The sequence below is a fragment of the Juglans microcarpa x Juglans regia genome, chromosome 3D (genome assembly GCF_004785595.1).
Source record: "Juglans microcarpa x Juglans regia isolate MS1-56 chromosome 3D, Jm3101_v1.0, whole genome shotgun sequence".
NCBI classification, from domain to species: Eukaryota; Viridiplantae; Streptophyta; class Magnoliopsida; order Fagales; family Juglandaceae; genus Juglans; species Juglans microcarpa x Juglans regia.
Window position 1 is genome coordinate 28405232 of NC_054598.1, and position 19978 is coordinate 28425209.

The window sequence follows — 19978 nt, forward strand, 5'->3', positions numbered from 1 at the left end:
TAAACGACATTGTGGGGAACAACTAGAAAAGGCGAGATGTGTCTTTCATCCCAGTCGGGAGTCTTTCCACTCGGTAGGTAAGGAGAGGGCCGTGTGGTCTTTTTGACCTCTACGCCCATTCATTTGTGACCCCACGCTAGTTATATTCAGTGTACACGACATCTACTTGGTGGGATAATTCCTCACGACCAGGATCAATTTGCTGCTGACCACCAAATTCGAGTTTCGCAATCAATCTATTGGAGACCAAATCCTCCCGAACCCCACAATTCAAACCACATATCACTGAATCTTCCATTTTAGATAATCCTGTTATTCTTGAGATAATTCCTTTTATGTTAACATTTATCTTTAGAAACTATTTTCCAGATCTTTAGGTGAGATTTTAATCGTAGTTATCTTGTTTCCAGATTTGAATTTTGATATCTATTTAATCCTGTCTTAAGGGATGAATATGGAGAGTTCTAAATCAGAGTTGAGAGCTTCTATATTTTAGAGTCTGAGTCTGAGTTTAGAGTTCCAGAATTTATTCTTGAAGTGTTCTTTCGAGAAGACAAAACTCAAGCCGCATGCTTCACCAACCAACTTCAACGAAGAACACTAGATTTATTCTTTTTCTTTTCAATTCCATTATGCACTAATTCTATTTTCTAGAACTTCGATGTAGCCTAATATTGAACACACAATTTATATTCCAAATTATTTTATTTTCAATATTTCTATGATTGAGTGTTTATTCCTTATTCTTAATGCTTGCAATTTTTTAGCTAACTATTGTTCGATCTATTAAATCACAAGGAGACCAAGATGTAATTTGTGATTAAAGATGATTAAATACCATTAATTGAGCGAAAACATAGATGCTTTACCGTGACTAGTGTGATTTTCAAAAAAAATCCAAAAAAGTTAATAAGTCTCCAATTAGTTAAATTCACAAAGAGATATGAAGTTATTAGTTGGAGATATTTTTGATATTGATCAAGAGAAAATATTGAATAGTTAAGGGATTTTTATCATCAACTTGGATAATTGAGATTCTATAATAAGGAAGAATAAACTATGTGAGATTTGCTAAGTGAAGTCAAATGCTCTAAATCTATTCGTATTATTTTTGAAATATTAATTTTAATGTTCTTTTCTTCATGTTAATTTAGAGAAACCATTCTTCAAATTTTATTTTTCCAAATAGTAATTAATTTAGTCAATTTCAATACTCAATATCGTAATTATTCCCTATGTGTTCGATAACCGTTTTCTTTTAAACATTTTACTACTTGTTACGAATTTGTACACTTGCATATATATTTTTATGCGAATAGTACTTGGTTGGAAAGCACTTACAAAAGCTTCAAAAAAAGTCAAGAAAGGTAGGCCAGAAAAACTGTCTGAGAGCTCATCTGGTTTTCCCTCCAAGAAAATGCTTCAAAAGTGATCAAATGCAAGGGGAATGGACAAAGACAACACTTAAGTATTTGCAGGGGTGATGGGAGGTTAGCCAAAACTAGGTGCCAAAACCAGGTGTTGGTGCCCAAGGTTTTCTGTCTACTACTGTCGTGTGAGGGGGAGGGGTGAGGGGAGGGGTGAGGTGGCTCTTGGCCTTCCCATCAACCACTATTTGGGGCTGAATTGGACAGTGAAAGGACTGTCATGGCAATGGGAAACTTCCTCCACAAGTCTTGCCTTGGTGGTTTAATTTCTTGGGCCTTAATGGGCTTTAACCGAGTGCGTTTCCATTTAGGATTTCAATGGGGTTTGGTTGGGGTTTGAGTTGCTATCAAGTCTAAATCTAATTTCTCTTGGCCCAATAAAATTACTAAGGCTTAAAACAATAAATAAGGATGTAATAACATGAATTTGAGTTGTTAATAGTATGTCAAAGTGACTTAATCAAGTGATTACACACAAAGCTAAAACTGAGTTCACTTAGGATTTGGACACAAAGTTTTGGGGTTTGGAGAAACCATTTGGAGTTTTGGCTTTCACCAAGATTTTGGGATTTCAATTGGATTCCAAGTATTTAGGGTTTCTCTAGGGTTGAAACCCTTTTTGATTTGGCACAAATTGGATGGTTAGATGGAATGAGGTTTTGCTTATGTGGCATGGTCACAAAACTTTATTTCCTTCACATTTTCATCTCATGGTTTCTCTTGGTTATTGGCTAAGATTTTCACAAGTATTCAAATAAAAATTCTCTAACCTAATTTGGATATTCCACACTGTGATTTTGAAAACTTTGATTTAGGTACTAATATCGAGGCTACTATTCACTTCGGCAAAGTGAAAAATAAATTTTACACTATAAAATTTTGGAAAACATTTTTATCAAAGTTCAAATCGTTTATCAAAATTTGACTTCGAAGTATCTCGAAAAAATAAAAACGTGTTTTCAAACAAGTGTTATTCTGGATATTGAAATTTTTTTTATTACGCCATAAAATCCTAAATATTTATTTGAGTCTAATGGCGTAGACTATTTCTCATTCTAATACTTCTAAGTACCTTAAATTAATAAAATCACATTTCTAGCTTGAGACAATGAGTAGCAAAACTGACTATGCTGAAGATTAAAACCTATGTGATTAATCGATTTATAAAAACTTTCAGGGCTTTCATGAGTTTCCTAAAGCTTAAAGAAATTTATCTGTTAAATTTCTGGCGGGCTTTACAATAGAGTTGAAATCCAAGACAATTCAACAACAATATCGACTAGGGCTTGGTATTCAGGCTTTGTGATAGATCTAGCAACTGCTTTTTGCAATAACCATATGTAGATCATCGATCATCACTACTACCAGCCCAACCATCATTTGAGAATACTTGAATGGATGGTGAAGCAAAAGGTCGAACATGAAGTCCAAAGTTGACAGTTTGCTTAAGATAACATAAAAAGGTTTTTAACTGATTTATAATGAAAAGTGGTTGGTTGTTGAAGAAACTAAAGACAACTTGTTTACTAGGAAGGAGATGTCTGGTTGTGCAATACAAAGACACTAGAGAGCTCCAATAGTACTATGATACAACGTAGGATCTAAGAAATGATCATCTTTATAGGTTGAAAGACTAGTAAAAGCAGAGATAGGAGAGCTCACTAGTTTTGCCTCTAGCATATTAGTGCGATTGAGTATATCCATGATACACCTATTCTGAGATACAATGATTCCACTAGAACTCGGAACAATTTCAAGTCCTAAAAAGAATATAGAGAAGTCAATTCCCTGAGAGCAAAATCATCATGTAATAAGTCACAAAAAAAGTAGGATTTGAACTAGTAATGAGAATATCATCTACATATATAAGAATAAACATGGTCATAGATCAATTTCTCTCGATAAAAAGTGAAGAACCCAATCGTACATCATGAAAACCAATGTCAATTAATTTGATACTTAGTCTAGCAAACCATGCCCATGGGGCTTGTTCCAAACCATTCAATGCCTTTTCTAATTTTCAGAGATGATGTTGGAATCGAGGGTGTGTAAACCCAGGAGGTTCAGACATGTAAACCTCCTCCAATAGTGTCGTGAAGAAAATCATTTTGAATATCAATTTGGTGAAGCGTCCAAACAACACATATAGATATGGAGAAAACAATACGTATCGTTGCCAATTTAACAACCGGACTAAAAGTTTCACTGTAGTCCACGCCAGGCTGTTGGTGATAACCTTTAGCTACCAACCAAGTCTTATACTACTCGATTAAATTGTCGGCATTTCGTTTGACTTGAAATACCCTTTTGCAGCTGATGATATTATTTGCAGCAGTGGGAGAAAGCAATTTACAAGTTTGATTCTTTAACAATGCATCGAACTCAAGGTTCATTGCTTGGAGCCACAATGAGTCTTTGTTGGCTGAGGTATAGCAAGTTGTCTCAGTTGGGTTGGATGAAGATTTGGAGAGAAGGGCTCTTGGAATGGGGTAATGAATCATGCCAAAAGGAAGAGGTTTTGGTTTGGAAATTTGATTTTTAAAGGAGTTATCATAGGATGGCATGGAGGTGTGGGTTGAGGGATGGGATTTGGAGGTAGGTGGGAAGGTTTAATAATGGGAGATTGAGTTGATTTGGGAGATGAAAAAGAAGATAAAACTTAAGTTTCTAGAGATAAGTGATTGGGCTCTAGAGGAAGGGGTTGGGTTTGGTGTCTAGAAGATGTGGGTCTGGTGAATTAAAGGTAGAAAACACTAGAGGTGCTTTTGCCCAGGTCCGAGTAGAATACCAAGAGGTAAAATAAAAATTGAGTGGGAAGGTGGAGGAGAAGAATTATCGGTTGGAAAAAATTTTGAATTTTGAAAGGGAAATATTAATTCATTAAAGATAACCTCTCGGGATATATCAACACGATTTGATGGAATATGAAGATATTTGTAACCCTTGTGAAGAGGACTATAACCAAGAAAGACGCACTGAAGAGATCGAGGTTGGAATTTGTTTGAGTTATAAGGACGACGATTAGGCCAATGCCGAAAATTCGTAAAACAGAGTAATTAGGTTTTGAATCAAATAAGAATTCATCTGATTAACGATTATTTAGAATAGGTGTTGGCATGCATTTTATTAAATAGCGTGAAGTAAGGAAGGCATCATCCAGAAAAGAATGAGGAATGTTGGCTTGAGAAAGTAAAGTTAGACTAGTTTCGACGATGGCACCATTTGTTGGTATGATGAAGAATACTTTCAGTTTCAAAAATCTTGTGTAGAGAATGATACTCACCACCCCAATTGAATTGAACAACTTTAATTTTTGAATTAAAGTAACATTCAACATATGTTTGAAATTTTAGAAAAATAGTGCTAACTTTTTATAGAAATGAGATAAAGCCAAAAATATTTTCTAAAGGCATAAAAAAATAAGACATAATATTTCATTCTAGATTTTGAACAAAGAGGAGAGTGACCCCAAACATCAGTGTAAATTAATTCTAGAGGAGCTTTTGTTTAGGTTAAAGGAGTAAATTGTAATTGCTTGCTTTTGGAACCCAAACAAGCTGAACATTTTGGAATGACATTATTCTTGGACACTCATAATTGAAAGGAACGAAGAACACGATGGACAGTCTTGAAGGATGGATGACCCATGCGAGCATGCCATAGAGATGCAAATTTACACTCATGGAGAAAAGCAACAGAGACAAGTTTTTTATCTGAAGTAGGGGAAAGTTGATCGATGCCATTTCTACTCGGGCCGTACAACAAAAGTTTCCCTGTTGCTCAATCCTTCAAGAGAAGAGAAATTTAAAAAATCTGTTAGTATCATGTGTAAAACGTTGAACAAAGAGAAGATTTTGGCCAATTTCAGGATCATGAAGGACATTGTGTAAATGAAAAGTAAGGGAAGGAGTGGATAATTGGGTGGTTCCAATGTGTTTGATAGGAAGCCCATTATCATTACCAACTCAAATTGTGTCGGTGCCATTGTAGCCCCTAGCTCTGATATTCAAATTTGTAAGATTAGAGGTAAGATGGTGTGTAGCGCCAGAGTCAGGACACCAATTTCCATCGTATGTGGTTTGAGGAGTAGTCAATGTGCTTGAGCTTGGGTGGCATCTCGTTGATAAGAATAACTAAACCGATGGTAGCAATCCAAAGCAACATGACTCACTTTGTTGCATACTTGGCAAATAGGTTGAGAATGATTTGAGGAAGAGGTGGAGTTACGTCCACGCCCCCTGCATTTGGAGTTACGTCCTTGACCATTAGAGGAATAGGTACGACCACGTCCACCACGAGATGTGCAATTACAAGAAGCAAGATATGCACTTGGAATAGAAAATTCAACTGTCGACTTGTGTTTTTCAAGGCATTTTTCATTAGCTAAGATATGACCATAAAGGTCCTCAACAAAAAGGGTTTTAGCTCGGGTAGTGACAGATTTCACAAAGGAATTATATTTAGGGTCAAGTCCTGCGAGAAGAAAAGAAATTAGTTCATAATTATTAAGAGGGTGGTCCACTGCAGCTAAGGTATTAGCAAGGGTGGATAATTGCTAAAAATAATCAGCAATTGATAGAGCTCCTTTATTCAAAGTTGCAAGTTGAAAATGGATATTTTTAGTCCGAGCGTGAGAGGTGGAGGCAAACATGTGCTCAAGAGAGAGCCACGTTTCACGGGAGGTTTTGCATTTTATCACATGAAAAAGAGTCTTCTCAAAAAGAGAAGAAGAGAGAGCAATGAGACTCAATTGATCCTGTAAGTGCCAATGGTGAAAAGCAGGGTTCACTTGAACCTCATCTTGGCCATTGAGTTGAACAACAATGGAGGAAGATGGCGCTGGAATAGTGCCATCTATGTAGCCAAACAATTGAGTGTCGTTGAGATAAGGAACAACTTGGGCCCGACATAAGAGATAATTATCTCGGTTGAGTTTGATGGTGATAGAGGAATGCAGATTAATTGAGGTGGGTGTGGTGGGAATAAGAGCAGAGTTATTTGGAAAGGTAAAAGCCATGAGGATAAAAGACGAGGTGAATATTTTAAGGCTCTTGATACCATATTAGAGTTTTACAATGAGTAAACTAGTTGCCTTACCATAAAACAGGTGAAGGCTTTGTATTTATAGATAAGAATTCTATACACATATAACAATACGAAATACAAATTTGAAATTGAAATGGAATTTATCACATTGTTATCTCAACTAGATATGTTGGTGTTATCATCATCTTGAATTTGAGTGTTGGTTATCATCATCTTGAATTCGAGTGTTAGTTATTGTTATGACTTGGCCTTGGATTCGTTGGTTACTGAAATAGAGTTATCACTTGCAGACAAGTGTTTGGTGTTGATGTAGTACCACCATTCGAAGTAGGGATTGGAAGTCCTCGAGTTAACTTCTTTCAAGTTGAGCTGAACAATGAAGGGCTAAAGTTAGTGATGAAACATTTAAAATAAAATCACATCTGTCTATTATCATAGTATGCTTAAACTAAACTGAAGAAATCATACATCATCCATGGTTAGAAGATGAGATAGCCATCACTTTTGCGTATCCCAAATAATCTGATGTTTGTGTGTTGAGAAGACTTTTACTCTCTTCCCTCTGTGACACAAATGGCTCTCATGGAGTTTAATGAGCCAACTCCATTTATATATATATATATATATATATATATATATATATATATATATGGGATGAGAGTCAGGGCTTCCTAAAGTGCTCACGAAATAGCTTAGCCCATTATAGGCTCACATTATGACTATGTTAGTCCACACATAAAAATACAACAATCTCCCATTTAGACTGCAAAGTCATCCATACATAAATTGAATATGAACTTGCATTCAAAGAACACAAAAAACAAGTTATGAGTGCACCGAGAACTTGCATTCGCCTAAATCTGCCTCCGACTCTGACTTGTGTTAGCTCTAATCTGACTCCGACTTTGGCTTGTCGGAGCGGAGTCGGATTTGGGCTTTCAGTTTTGGATTTTTTTAACTTCAAATTTAGCCCATTCTTAAAAAAAAAAAAAAAAAATGCAGGTTTTCAAATTTCAATTTTCAAAAAAATTAAAAACTAAAAATAAATCATTTACCGCTAATTTACTTTTATACTAATATCTAACTTATTTTTATAATAAACTTATACTATAGTGTCTAATTACATGTTATCATACTTTAGTATTACATATTATTTCTAGTGTCTAATTATATGTTATTGTATTATACTAGTGTCTAACTTATTTATAACTTATTTCAACACTAGACTTATTTCTAGTATCTAATTACATGTTGTTATGCTTTCGTAAATTAATATATGTGTTATTAACTTATTATACTAAACCTATTAGTTATTTCTATATTAGTGTCTAATTTATTTCTATACAAGATTTATACTATAGTGTCCTAACTTAATTATATACTAGAATTTCTAGTGTCTAATTACATATTATTATACTTTAGTAAATTAGTATATGTGTTATTAACTTATTATACTAGACTTATTTAAATATTAGTGTCTAACTTATTTCTATACTTGATTATTTATGTATGGTAGTAATACTATGATGTTTACATATACTAAACTATCATTAGTCTGTTTATATTATAGTATAAGTATATTATTTTATGATAATTAGCTCATACTATTATTATTAATTTTTTTTTTTTTAAAGAGCCGAGAATCAGCTGTCCACAAGTGACCACATCCCAATTTTATTAATAAACCCTCACTTATGGCAGAGGAAAGCCGTGGTTACATACCAATACATAGGGATACAATATAAAAATCCGAAACTAGGTATCAAAAATAGCCTAGTTTCTTTTATCCAAAAAACAAAAATTAGAGAAATAACCCCACCTGCAACATAAACGTTAGCACAAAACATGGAGAAAACCTTACAACAAACACTCCGAGCCAACAACCAAACAAGATGGATAATTCTAACAGCAACGCAAAGATGGTAAACCTAGTTTATCCAGTCTAATTAATCCACGAAGGATCCAGTGAAACCTCCGACTCCGGCTCTGACTAAAAAATTAAAAAAAAAAAAAAACCGACTTCAACTCCGTTTTGTCAGTCGTAGCGGAGTCGGATTTGGAGTAGGATTTTTGAATTTTTGCTCAACCCTAACAAGAGATACCTACAGCTTTGAAGTATTAATCTTAACATGGATTGTTGTTATCTATGTTTATATGCTAGTGATACACCTTATCAATAACTAGAACTTCAACAGAGTGATAAGCTTTTATCAGATGCTATATTATCTCCATGCTCTGTAGGATTTGTATTTGCTACTGAGGTGTCATCTTGTGTTGAATCCTTGTCTAACAGCCCTCTTCAAGGTGATGGGGAGTGGCTGGACCATCAACTTGTTGCAGAGCATGAGGAACCGAGAGGAAGAAAGTGCCTTGGTGAAGATATCAGTGGGTTGATCGAGCGTTGAAATGTAGTGTGCCTAAATGTCTTCATTCAAAATCTTCTCACGAATGAAGTGGTAGTCCGCTTGAATGTATTTCGTGCATGCATAAAACACTGGATTAGAGGATAATGCAAGTGCACCAATGTTATCTACCCATAGGCAAGGTGCTATAGGGAGTGAAACTTTCAACTTTCAAAATAACATGCGGATCCAATATAACTCAGCAACTATTAAGGCCCTAGAACGGAACTCTACCTTAGTACTAGACTAAGCCACAACTGGTTGTTTCTCAGAAGCCCAAGAAATAAGGCATGGGCCAATATACAGACCATAACCAATGGTAGATTTCCTGTCATCTAGGCTACATGCCTAGTCAATGTCACAAAACCCATTAAAGTTGTAAAGGTCCCTTGGTGTAATGAAGGTCAAATGTCTGTAGTATAGTTGAGGTACCTGAGGACTCGCTTGGCAGCACCAAGATGAGTTGTGGTAGGAGGTTGCAGGAATTGACATAGTTGATTCACACTGTAAGCAATATCGCATCTAGTTAGGGTGCAATAATGTAGTGCACCAACAATGTGTCTGTACTCAGCAGCATCCTTGAGTAGATTACCTTGATACTTGGAGAGTTTGCTGCCAGAAGCACATGGTGTAGAATATGGTTTGGCACCAGCCATGTTGGTTCAACACAGTAGATCGTATTTTTCTTGTTGAAGATGTAAGCTATTATCATTCCTAGTTGTGGCTTGAAGGCTCAGGAAATAGGAAAGGGAACCGAGGTGTTTAACTGCAAATTCCTTGCCCAATGCATGAATGAGACAAGAGATATAGGTAAGTTCAGTGCCGGTGTCAATAATGTCATCAACATATACTAGAACAAACATTCATACTGCATTACAATGGAAATAAAATAATGAAGTATCAATTGCAGAACTAGTGAATCCCAATTCTAAAAGTGGTTGTGATAGTCGCATAAACCATGCTCTAGGTGCTTGTTTCAAGCCATAAATTGATTGGTGGAGACGACAAACATAGTCAGGATAATGTGTATCTTCAAATCCTTTAGGTTGCTCCATAAATACTTCCTCCTCTAAATACCCATGTAAGAATGCATTACTGATGTCCAACTGTTGAATGGACCAATTGTGATGAACTGCAAGTGCCAAAACCAATTGGATGGTGGCTGGTTTAACTACAAGACTAAAAGTTTATGTGAAGTCGACGCCATCCTCTTGATCAAATCCTTTTGCCACAAGCTTGCTTTTTATCTAACTATAGTCCCATGAGAGTGTTGCTTTGTCTTATAGACTCACTTATTGCAAACAACTTTCTTACTGAAAGAATGAGGATAGAGAATCCAGGTCTCTTTTTTTATCAAGGAATTATATTCTAGCTACATAGCTTGTTGCCAACACTGATTCTTCACTACTTAAGAGTAGGTCTGAGGTTCAAATGGCATCATTATGGTTAAGAGAGTCTTAAGGGATGCTTGGAGGAAAAGTAAAGGTGATAATCTAGAAACTCTTTAGGTTTGAGTGAGTTTGTTTGAACCTAGTGAGCATATGAATTGGGTGAGTTGTAGTTGCTGAGGTAAAGTATAATAGATAACTAAGAACTACAAGAGATAACTCTTTCAGTTACAACAACTAACTACAAGAGATAACTACCGCTTTGAATGCATCAATCTTATCATGGATTGTTGTTATTTACATGTATATGCTAGTGATAATAACTTTCAACATACTGATAAGTCTTATCAGATGCTATATTATCTCCATGCTCTGTAGGATTTGTATTTGCTGCTTAGGTGTCAACTTGCGTTGAATCCTTGTGTCTAAAATGGAACTCCCATAGGACACTTGATATGAAGACAAATCTTGTCCCCCACTTCTTAATACTCGACAGCTTGGGGTAATAAGCATCGATTTTCTCCCCATATTACCTTGAAAATCCCATACCAATGGGCTTGAGAGATGGGTCGATACAGATGTAAGAACTCCTCAAGAAGGATAGACTGGTTACGGTACTTAGTGACACATAAGGCCATTTGCCACAGAACGCAACAGGAGATTAAGATCCTCCACACATGATTTCCTTGACATCTGGAAGGAATGGAAGCCTCACTCTAGAGTTAAGCATTTATTCATAAGAGTAATGCTACTCATTATCTCAATTCTCATCATCCTATTATGTGGCATTAAATAATTGAAGACTATATATTATATTTTATTTATAAACCTATCATCTAATGCCACATCATAGAATGATGTGGAAATGATAAGAAAATAAATGATGAATAGATTTTTTTCGTTTCCTTTTACACTCTGTGTTTAAAAATGTAACTAAAGTCCAAAATCAAAATGTATTTGGAATCAAAGTTAGCGATACCAGTCGACTTTGGACCTCTGATTTTTTAAAAGAATAATAATTGGGTGATGTTACCTTACCTTCCAAATGTTCCCTTAAATATCCCTAGTATATATGGTTTTTTTTAAATATTAAAAAAAATCACACATACTTGTTAAACATTTTAAAAAATAAAATAAAATAAAATGCACTAGGCGGCACATTTGGAGGGCAACCAAGTAATTTCTATAATGATTTATTCAAATCTCAAATATATAAACTAGCCTCTTTATAAAATGGTAGACTCTACCACAAAAATAGTATTAATTTTTTTTTTCTTAGGGTGATTCACTTTTTTACAAAGGACCCAACTTAAGCTTTGTATGGTATATAACTCTTTTGAAATGGGTTTAAACGTTTATACCATCTCCCAGTCATCTGGGTGGTTTATTGACTCTGTTTTGGAGATGAGAAACAAAGCCTCTGTATGCATGTTTTAGACTTTTAGCCCTTGGCTATATTGATATATGCATGTTTTTTAATAGGTTTTTTAAAAGCATTGTTATGCGTATGTATTAGACTAATTAGTGTATTTTGGCTAATTATTTTCAACCTTTTTTTGGTTATATGCACGATATTTTAAATTTTTAGGTTGAAAATAATATTTTGGACTTTAAAATTCATATTTGAGCTAAAACAATCGTTCATTTGGATCAGGAAAACTCACAAACCTAACATAAATCCAAAACCGAATCATCACCGTTAAACCTAATCAAACAAAAAAAAAAAAAAAAAAAATCGAAAGTACCAGTTCTCTTGGTGAACGGTCGATTTTGATTTTGATAATGTCAAAATCGAATGAATCAGTTTGAGTAAGTCAAAATCGAACCGGATCAATTCGATTAAACCCCTACTTATATATATATATATATATATGTGTATCTATTTATTTTCTAATCTGACATTAAATTATTAAAAACTATATATTATACTTTACTTATTTATCGACGCTCTTTTATTTTATAATGAGTAAGATGATGATAATCATGTATTTATCTGAAAATTATAATTAACTGATACAGCAAAAGGGTATTTCCGTAATTTAAGAAAAAAAGAAGGGTGGTGGGTGGGAATATTCCACATGGGCTGTCTTTATTCTGTTTCTTTTCCCTTTCTTCTCTATGGAGCCATTCCAATGGAACCAACTCCTTCCAACAATCCCTAACCCCAAGCCCTAGAATTGATCCAGTGAGTGAGAGACGGACAGAGAGAAAGTTCGGTTTCTCTGAAATCAATCCGATTTCGATTGAGGGAATTCCCAATAAGAAGAAGAAGCAGTTCAGTTTCCAATGCCAATTTCCCCCGAATTCCTTCCAATTCCATTCCCATATCCCATTCTGCCATTCGATTCCACGCCATAAGCGTCGAGTTTCTTCCGTGAAGACCCATCAAATGATTTCCGATCCAAACCTCATCCTTTACGCCTGCATTGCCAAAGAAACCACGATTCTCTCCCAATTCACCAGAGAACCCGATCTCGAACACTTAGCCCTAAAATGCATTGAGAAAACCCCACCTTACCACTCCTTTTTCTCTCATAACATTAGGAGCCGAGCCTACACGTTCCTTATCGAAGACCCTTTTGTGTATTTCGCTGTGTTCAATGAGGATTTGGAGCAATCGGAGCGCCTTTGGTTCCTAAACCACGTAAAATGCGCTTTTGAGAAGGTCATAGAAGGCGGCGCTTTAAAGGGTATCAACCATCTTAGCTTTCTTTGCCTTCAAAAGCAATGCGATCCCATTTTTTATGAAATAAAGGCGTCGGATTTGAGCTTGGTGAATGTTTCTCCAAGGACGGAGTCCAAGGGAAGTCGGAATCCGAGCTTGGACTCGGTCAACGGGATGAAGATGGTGATTACACCGCTTCTCGGCTCGAAGCCATGTAAAGCTTTGAAAAAGAAGAAGAGGATGGGTGGGGAGGGTACTGGAGTTCCTAAAGGTGGTGCATTAGATGATAAGATGGATGTTTTTCATGATGTTAATGGCGTGTACAAGGATTTTACGTTGCCGGTGCAAAAGGGTTTCGCAAATGATCGGCAAAAGGCAAAGCAAATTTGGAGGAAACATGTGTGGGTGGTGTTGTTGCTGGACTTGTTTGTGTGCTCGGTGTTGTTCGTGATATGGTTGTGGGTTTGCCGGGGGTTTAACTGCATTGCAGGTTGATTTGGGATTGAATGGTTGAGTTGGGGGTGTTTTGGCATGTTCTCTCTTTTTTGGGGGGGCTCTGGGAGGAGGTGGGACTGGTTTTATGACAGAGACTTGACTTTCACGAGCGATTGGTGTATGATGAGGACGTATAAGTAAGTGTTATTGATTTCTTCTTTTGGTAATTTACTTGGCTTTTTCTGTGAAATATTTGTATGAATCTCAAGACAAGTAATACAGCTCTCTTTATACGGTTCATTTGTATTATAGCACTGCTCTCATGTAATGTATCAAATTGTGTATAGCTACATATTACTTGTGCATGAATTGACTCTATACCGGTTCCTCTTTCTATTGCTTTAGTTTATGGTGGATTTTATTCAATGTCTTGGCTTCTGGCAATGGAAATATGCCTTTTGATTTATTTATTATGACTGACAAGCTAACTTTAAGATTGTAGGCTGCATTGTCTTGTGCAGGAGTGGTTTCTTTTGATATTTATGTGGTCACACAAAGCCAATCACCCCCTTTAGCTGGCTTATGCTTCTCGTTTCGTTTCCCTTTTTTGTCAGTCTTTTGGTTCAATCGGAAATCTTTATTGTCTTGCTTTAAAACTCTTTTCAACTGTCCCCAAGTGACCCTCTGTATTTTTCTCTAGAGTCTAGGACTGGATTTGACAAACATCTTGAAGTACTGAATTTGATAAACAAAGACCAGAGCACTGAGTGCAATCCTAAGATTTTTTTCCCTTTTTATATCGATACTTTGGCTGTAGGCTTGTAGCTAAGAATCTATAGTAATCGAGAATTGTTTCATCAAAATCTTGATCCACCCAAGCATTTAAGGTTTTGGTTATACCGTATTCAAACCTAGCCAATCTTGGTTGACTTCAATCTTCTGTAGTTAGCTGTTCGGATCCTATGTCTAGGAATGTCAACATTGAGCTGGCAGCTTCATGTGCCAATAAATTTGTATTTTCCAATTAGACCAGAATGCTTTCGAGGCTTCATATCAATTGAGGAACAGTAATCGGACAGCTCATAATTGCAGGAGTGCTTGAACGGTGAACCATGCCTAGTACTGTTGCTTCCTCTATAATTTTATATTCATATGGATTATAGAAGAGGAGACTTAAACCTTGCAAGTAGAAAGGTTATCAGATGTGAGGGAATGCGCTTTTTTATGTTTGGACGTGGGGCATACTTTTGTTACTTCTATAATTAGTTTGTTTCGTTCCTGACTGTTAAATCCCATTGCTCTTGAATGAGATAGATTGTTTCCATTGCGTCACAAGATAGGAACAGAACAATATAAATTGAGGTATCATGCAAAACTTTAAAATAGTCTTTCCGCTTCAATATAATAGTAAATTTGAAACTATTCTCATATATAAATTATTGAAGATTTATTATAAAAATATTGGTCAGCTTTCCGAATTGAGAAATTATAGTTGCAGTTGTGAATGCGCAAATGCGATGCAATCATTTTGAAAAAAATGAATAAATAAGAGACTTACATGAAAAAATAATAATTTTTTAATAGTGGACATCTACTCTATTTCAAAACGACTGCACGACACTTGTGCACTCTACGACTGCATGTGATATTACTCTTCCGAAATACAAAATTACTTATAAAAGTTTTGTATTCACAATTTGTTAATGTGTTGTTCTGAATTTATAAACTGGCTAATCTTTCTTCTCACTCACGTGGTTGATTGTAAATAGAATTTAGTTTTGAAAAACTGCTTACAAGGGGTGGCAATTTGTGTTGTCTCATTTGAATTCATGTCAGATTATTCAGGTAACCCTAACCCAACTCGAATAACAAAGGAGTCATTTGAGTATAATTCTGGGTTTGTGTCGAGTCAACCGAGTTCGTGTCGGGTTAACCTATATTTCTCAATATTCATACTCTTATATACATTTTCCAATAAATATATTTAAAAACATAATTATAATATGCTTTAAGTTGTTAGAATATATGGAAAAAAATATCTACTTTTTACATTAGCACTTATTGATTATAAATACTTGAAGGAAAATAGTTAGCCCACAATGAGATTCACAAAAAACCACCTCACAAAGTGACGTGGCATGATGTAGTATTTTAGACTATAAAATTTTCTTTATTTTAAAGCAAATATGATGTATTATATCATGTTGCATCACTTTGTGAGGTAGTTTTTTTTATCAGTCTCTTCGTTGTGGACGTAGAAGTTCTCATAATTGAAATTGACAACAAAAAAATAAATAAAGTTTTTATTTGAAATTTTATAACGTCTAATTGCTTTATATATCTCTTCTTTGTGGACGTTGAGTATTGTTTGTTTCACCTTACTAAATGGAAGGTGACTCGACCGATAGGTTGAGGAAGTCAGGCAGGTCTGGGGGTAGTGCCTCCTAAGAGGTATGATAACTGCACCATTCAAGATCAATCCCTGTATTCGGAGATAGATGGGCGAAAGATGGACGAAAAGTTATGTAAGAAAGTAAAAAAGAACAATCATTCTCAATAAATTTTTATAAACTTATTTATGAAAGAAATAACAAAGAAAAGAGAATAATAAGAATGTCACATGCCATTCAAAATAGAGAAAACTAAATTCCTTTTTAAAATGAAAAATGTATACAAAAGTCTCTCTCTTGGGTGACAAAGGTGAGGGGAAGAGTTTGCCACGGGCAAGTTGTCTCCTTGGTGGAAGCTAGTGGAGGTTTGGTGTATCTGATATGATGGCAAATGATTTATCGTTGCTGTGTGAAAATTTAACTTTAACAGAGAAGGAAAGACAGAATGTTGTGATAGATGTGGGTGATGTCGAGGATACTCTGAAGCGGGGAAAGTTTTGCTTAATTGGTAAAGTAATCTCTGAGAAGTCATTTCCTTTTGAAGTATTTCGTACAACCATGCAAAAGATTTGGAAGGTGGCTGGCTGGGTCCATAAGTTTTTCTGACATTGGTGCAAATAAGTTTATAATGGAGTTTTTTCCTATAAAAAAAAAAAAAAAGTTTATAATGGAGTTTCAGTCAGTGGCTGATTTATTAAAAATAAATCGAGGTTGTCCGTGGATGTTTGATAGACATCTGGTGATCCTTCAGGATTTTGATGGGTACATTTCTATTGAGGACATGCAGTTTGATAAGGAGTATTTCTGGGTCCAATTTCATGATCTCCCTTTGGGTGGTCTGAATAAACTAGTAGAGAGAGACTAGGTTCTGCCATTGGTTCATTTCCATTGGTTGATGTTGATCAAAATGGCGTTGGATGGGGGTAAGTATTTGAGAGTTCGGGTGTTGCTTGATCTGTGTAAGCCATTACTTCATGGCCTTATGGTCAATATTGGTAGAATTACTACATGGGTAACCTATAAATATGAGAGGTTACCAAAATTCTGTTTTTCCTGTGGTGTAATTCTCCATGGCTCTTCTGGTTGTATTCCTGCTGTGCTTTTGGATCCAAATAAGTCAGACTCTTCCAAGCCATATGGAGTTTGGCTTAGGGCTGTCCAGTCTACTACAATCAATGAAGTCTGATCCTACTGTGAATATTGGGTTGTCGAAGGAGGATATGAATCGAAGGAAGAGGGTGGGTAGCGGAGTTTCTGCTAAGGATGGCTCGACAGTTATTGGCAGTTCTCAGATGGTTGATGGAGGTGGTCTCTACTACAGATGGTAAGTCAATTAAAGGTAGTTATCAGCCTCCAAAGCTCCCGAGGCAGTTAGAGTGTACTTTTCAAAATTTGAATGCTAGTTTTCAAAAAATGACTGATTATGTGGAAAATTCTGGAGATAAACTGTCTAACTTTCCACCTGTTCTTAGGGTGTCTCTTCAATGTGACTTGGGTGTTATTTCGAATGCAATTGAAGGTGTGGGGATGAAAACTATGAACTGTAATTCTAATGTTTTTGATAAGGGCAAGTCTGTAACAAAAGGAAAGGTGATCACTTGTTTGAACTTATAAGAAAATGATGCGATGAGGGGTGATGTGGTTGATGAGGATAAAGATAATAGATATGGTCATCGATGAAGGCCAATCTATTGAGGTTCTTAATACCAATGGAAAAACGAGGAAGAAAATTGTGTATAATGGAGCGGCGAGGACTAGTTGCCAACCTCGCCGATTGGTATGAATATTCTAAGTTAGAATTGTTGAGGGCTCGGGAGTCCTCGACATGTTCGAGATCTTCATCAGATGGTGAAGGAGTTTTATCCCGACATTCTATTTATAATGGAGACAAAATCTCATAGAAATATAATGGTTAAGTTACAATATAAACTTGGTTATGGGAATATGTTTGTTGTGGATAGTGTTGGCATTACAGAGGGTTGGCTTTATTTTGGAAGGAAGGAATTGATTTACAAATTCAGAATTATTCTCTACAACATATTAATGCCCAAGTTACTGATTCTAGTGTTGATAGCACTTGGGAATTGACAGGCTTCTATGGTCATCTAGAGGTTGGACAAAGAGAGCAAGGTTAGAGTTTGCTAAAAGTTCTGAAGTCCTATGATCTAGTGCCATGACTATGTTTTGGTGATTTTAATGAAACTTTGTGCCAAGCTGAGAAATATGGAGTAGCGTGGAGATCCCCATTGCAGATGGCTAATTTCCAAAGAGCATTGAGTTTTTGTGATCTGAGTAGCCTTGATTATAAAGGGTCAAAGTATACTTGGTGTAACAATCGAAAGGATGGAAATTTCACTAAAGAAAGATTGGATAGAGTGGTAGCTAATAAGAGTTGGTTGCTCATTACCTTGGGAGTTGATTCGGCAAAAGGGTATTTCTTGTATTTGGAAGAAGTGGCTTTGGTATAAGTATGTTCCTAAGAATATGTCTTTTGTTTGTTGGAGCTCAGAAAACAAGCTTTATCGGTGGATGATTTAATTATAAAGCTTAGCATCTCTCTAGCGTCTAAGTGTATTTGTTGTATAGCTTCGCAACAAGAAACGATTGATCACGCTTTGGGCGACGGTGATTTAGCAAGAAATGTTTGGAATTATTTTGCAGCTATTTTTGGTATTAGATTACCGCAGGTGAGATCTTGGCAGGGGATTATGAATATCTGGTGGCTTTGTGCTTCAAAGTTGTCCCAAGCTGGTCTGAGTAGAGGTATCATTCCAATTTTAATTACCTAGGCTCTTTGGAAGTCAAGGTGTGAAGCTCGTATGGAGGATAAAGTGCCACGGGCTCAAGCGTGGTCCACCATAGTATGCCAGAATACTATTAGCGGCTCCCCTCGCGGCCATGGGACGTGGGGACGGTGCACAACCTAGCACACAGGGTTAAGTGTGTTGGCCAGTCAGATAAATCAGTTAAATCAGATAAATCAATCAGATTAGTCAGTTAATTCAGTTAAAACAGTCATGCATAGCATAAACATCAGTATGAACAATCATGAATTTAAACTTACAGCATGAAAATTTTTATGAAAACCTTATATTTATTAGGTTTACGTTGTGATGGATTTCTTGTTGAGTCTTCGACTAATTTTTGTTTGTTTTTATGTTTTTAACCACCCAGGTGAGGATGATAAATACAAGCAGACAAGCCAGGATTAAAAGGAGCAGTTAATTTTAGTTTCAGACTTTCTAAAATAAAATTTACTTTTATGACATGAATTTATTCAGTTTATTCATTTAATGTTTTTGGAAGACATTTTATTAGATCTTTTTCTACAAAATAAATTTCTAATGTCATTTATGAAATATGAGATCTCTTGTCGGGTTTATTTTATGAAAAATACGTGACATTCTTAGCCTACATGAATGGGGTGTTACAATTTGGTATCAGAGCCAAGTTGAGAGATTCTGTAGACTTTTTTTGAAAAAAAAAAAAAAAAAAAAAAAAGAAAAGAAAAAGAAAGGGTTAAGTTACCTAGGATGCTCCTAGCTTGCTCGTGAGTAATCAAGGTTTGTTTTTATTTAGGGTTGAATACTTTATAGTTTTTAGTAGTTAGAACCATCATTGTAGTTGTTTTATTGTCATTATTTTTTATTTTATTTTTTTTCATTCTTATCAAATACTAGATAATTGTTACTATAACATCTTGACGTAGATCATGACCCCTAGCACTAGAAATCACCCAAATCGAGAGGGATCTTCTGGATCTAATCAGAATGATAACCCAGACCCTCTTGTCGCAACTGCTACCCAATTCTTCCAATCAATGGTTAGTGGCCAATTTATGGCGTCTAGAGCTCCACAGGCCGGTTGTACCTTGGAACAATTTTCCCGCCAGCATCCCCTACCTTCGATGGCAGATTGAATTCCTTAGATGTGGAAAGCTGGATTGAGTGTATGGAGCAAATTTTCGAAGTGCTCTACTGCACGGATGATCAGAAGGTGAAATATGCCACTTACCATTTGAATGACATGGCAAACAAGTGGTGGAAATCGACTCGGGCTTTGGTTCAATTGGAATTAGGGGAAGCAGTCCCCATTTCTTGGGAATATTTCAAGAGAATCTTTCTAGATCACTTTTGCCCACGGACCCTTCGGGAGTCGAGAGCTCGCCAATTTATGGACCTCACTCAAGGAACAATGAACGGTAGCACAGTATGCTACGAAATTT

The 19978-nt window shown here is 35.9% G+C and overlaps 1 protein-coding gene across 1 annotated transcript; it reads left to right on the forward strand.

Moving 5' to 3' along the window:
- Positions 1-12350: 12350 nt before the first annotated feature.
- Positions 12351-13700, forward strand: LOC121253942 (phytolongin Phyl2.2-like). The gene has a single exon (XM_041153869.1). It carries the CDS (start codon positions 12653-12655, stop codon positions 13421-13423), a length of 771 nt encoding a protein of 256 aa, XP_041009803.1. The 5' UTR covers positions 12351-12652; the 3' UTR covers positions 13424-13700.
- Positions 13701-19978: the final 6278 nt, after the last annotated feature.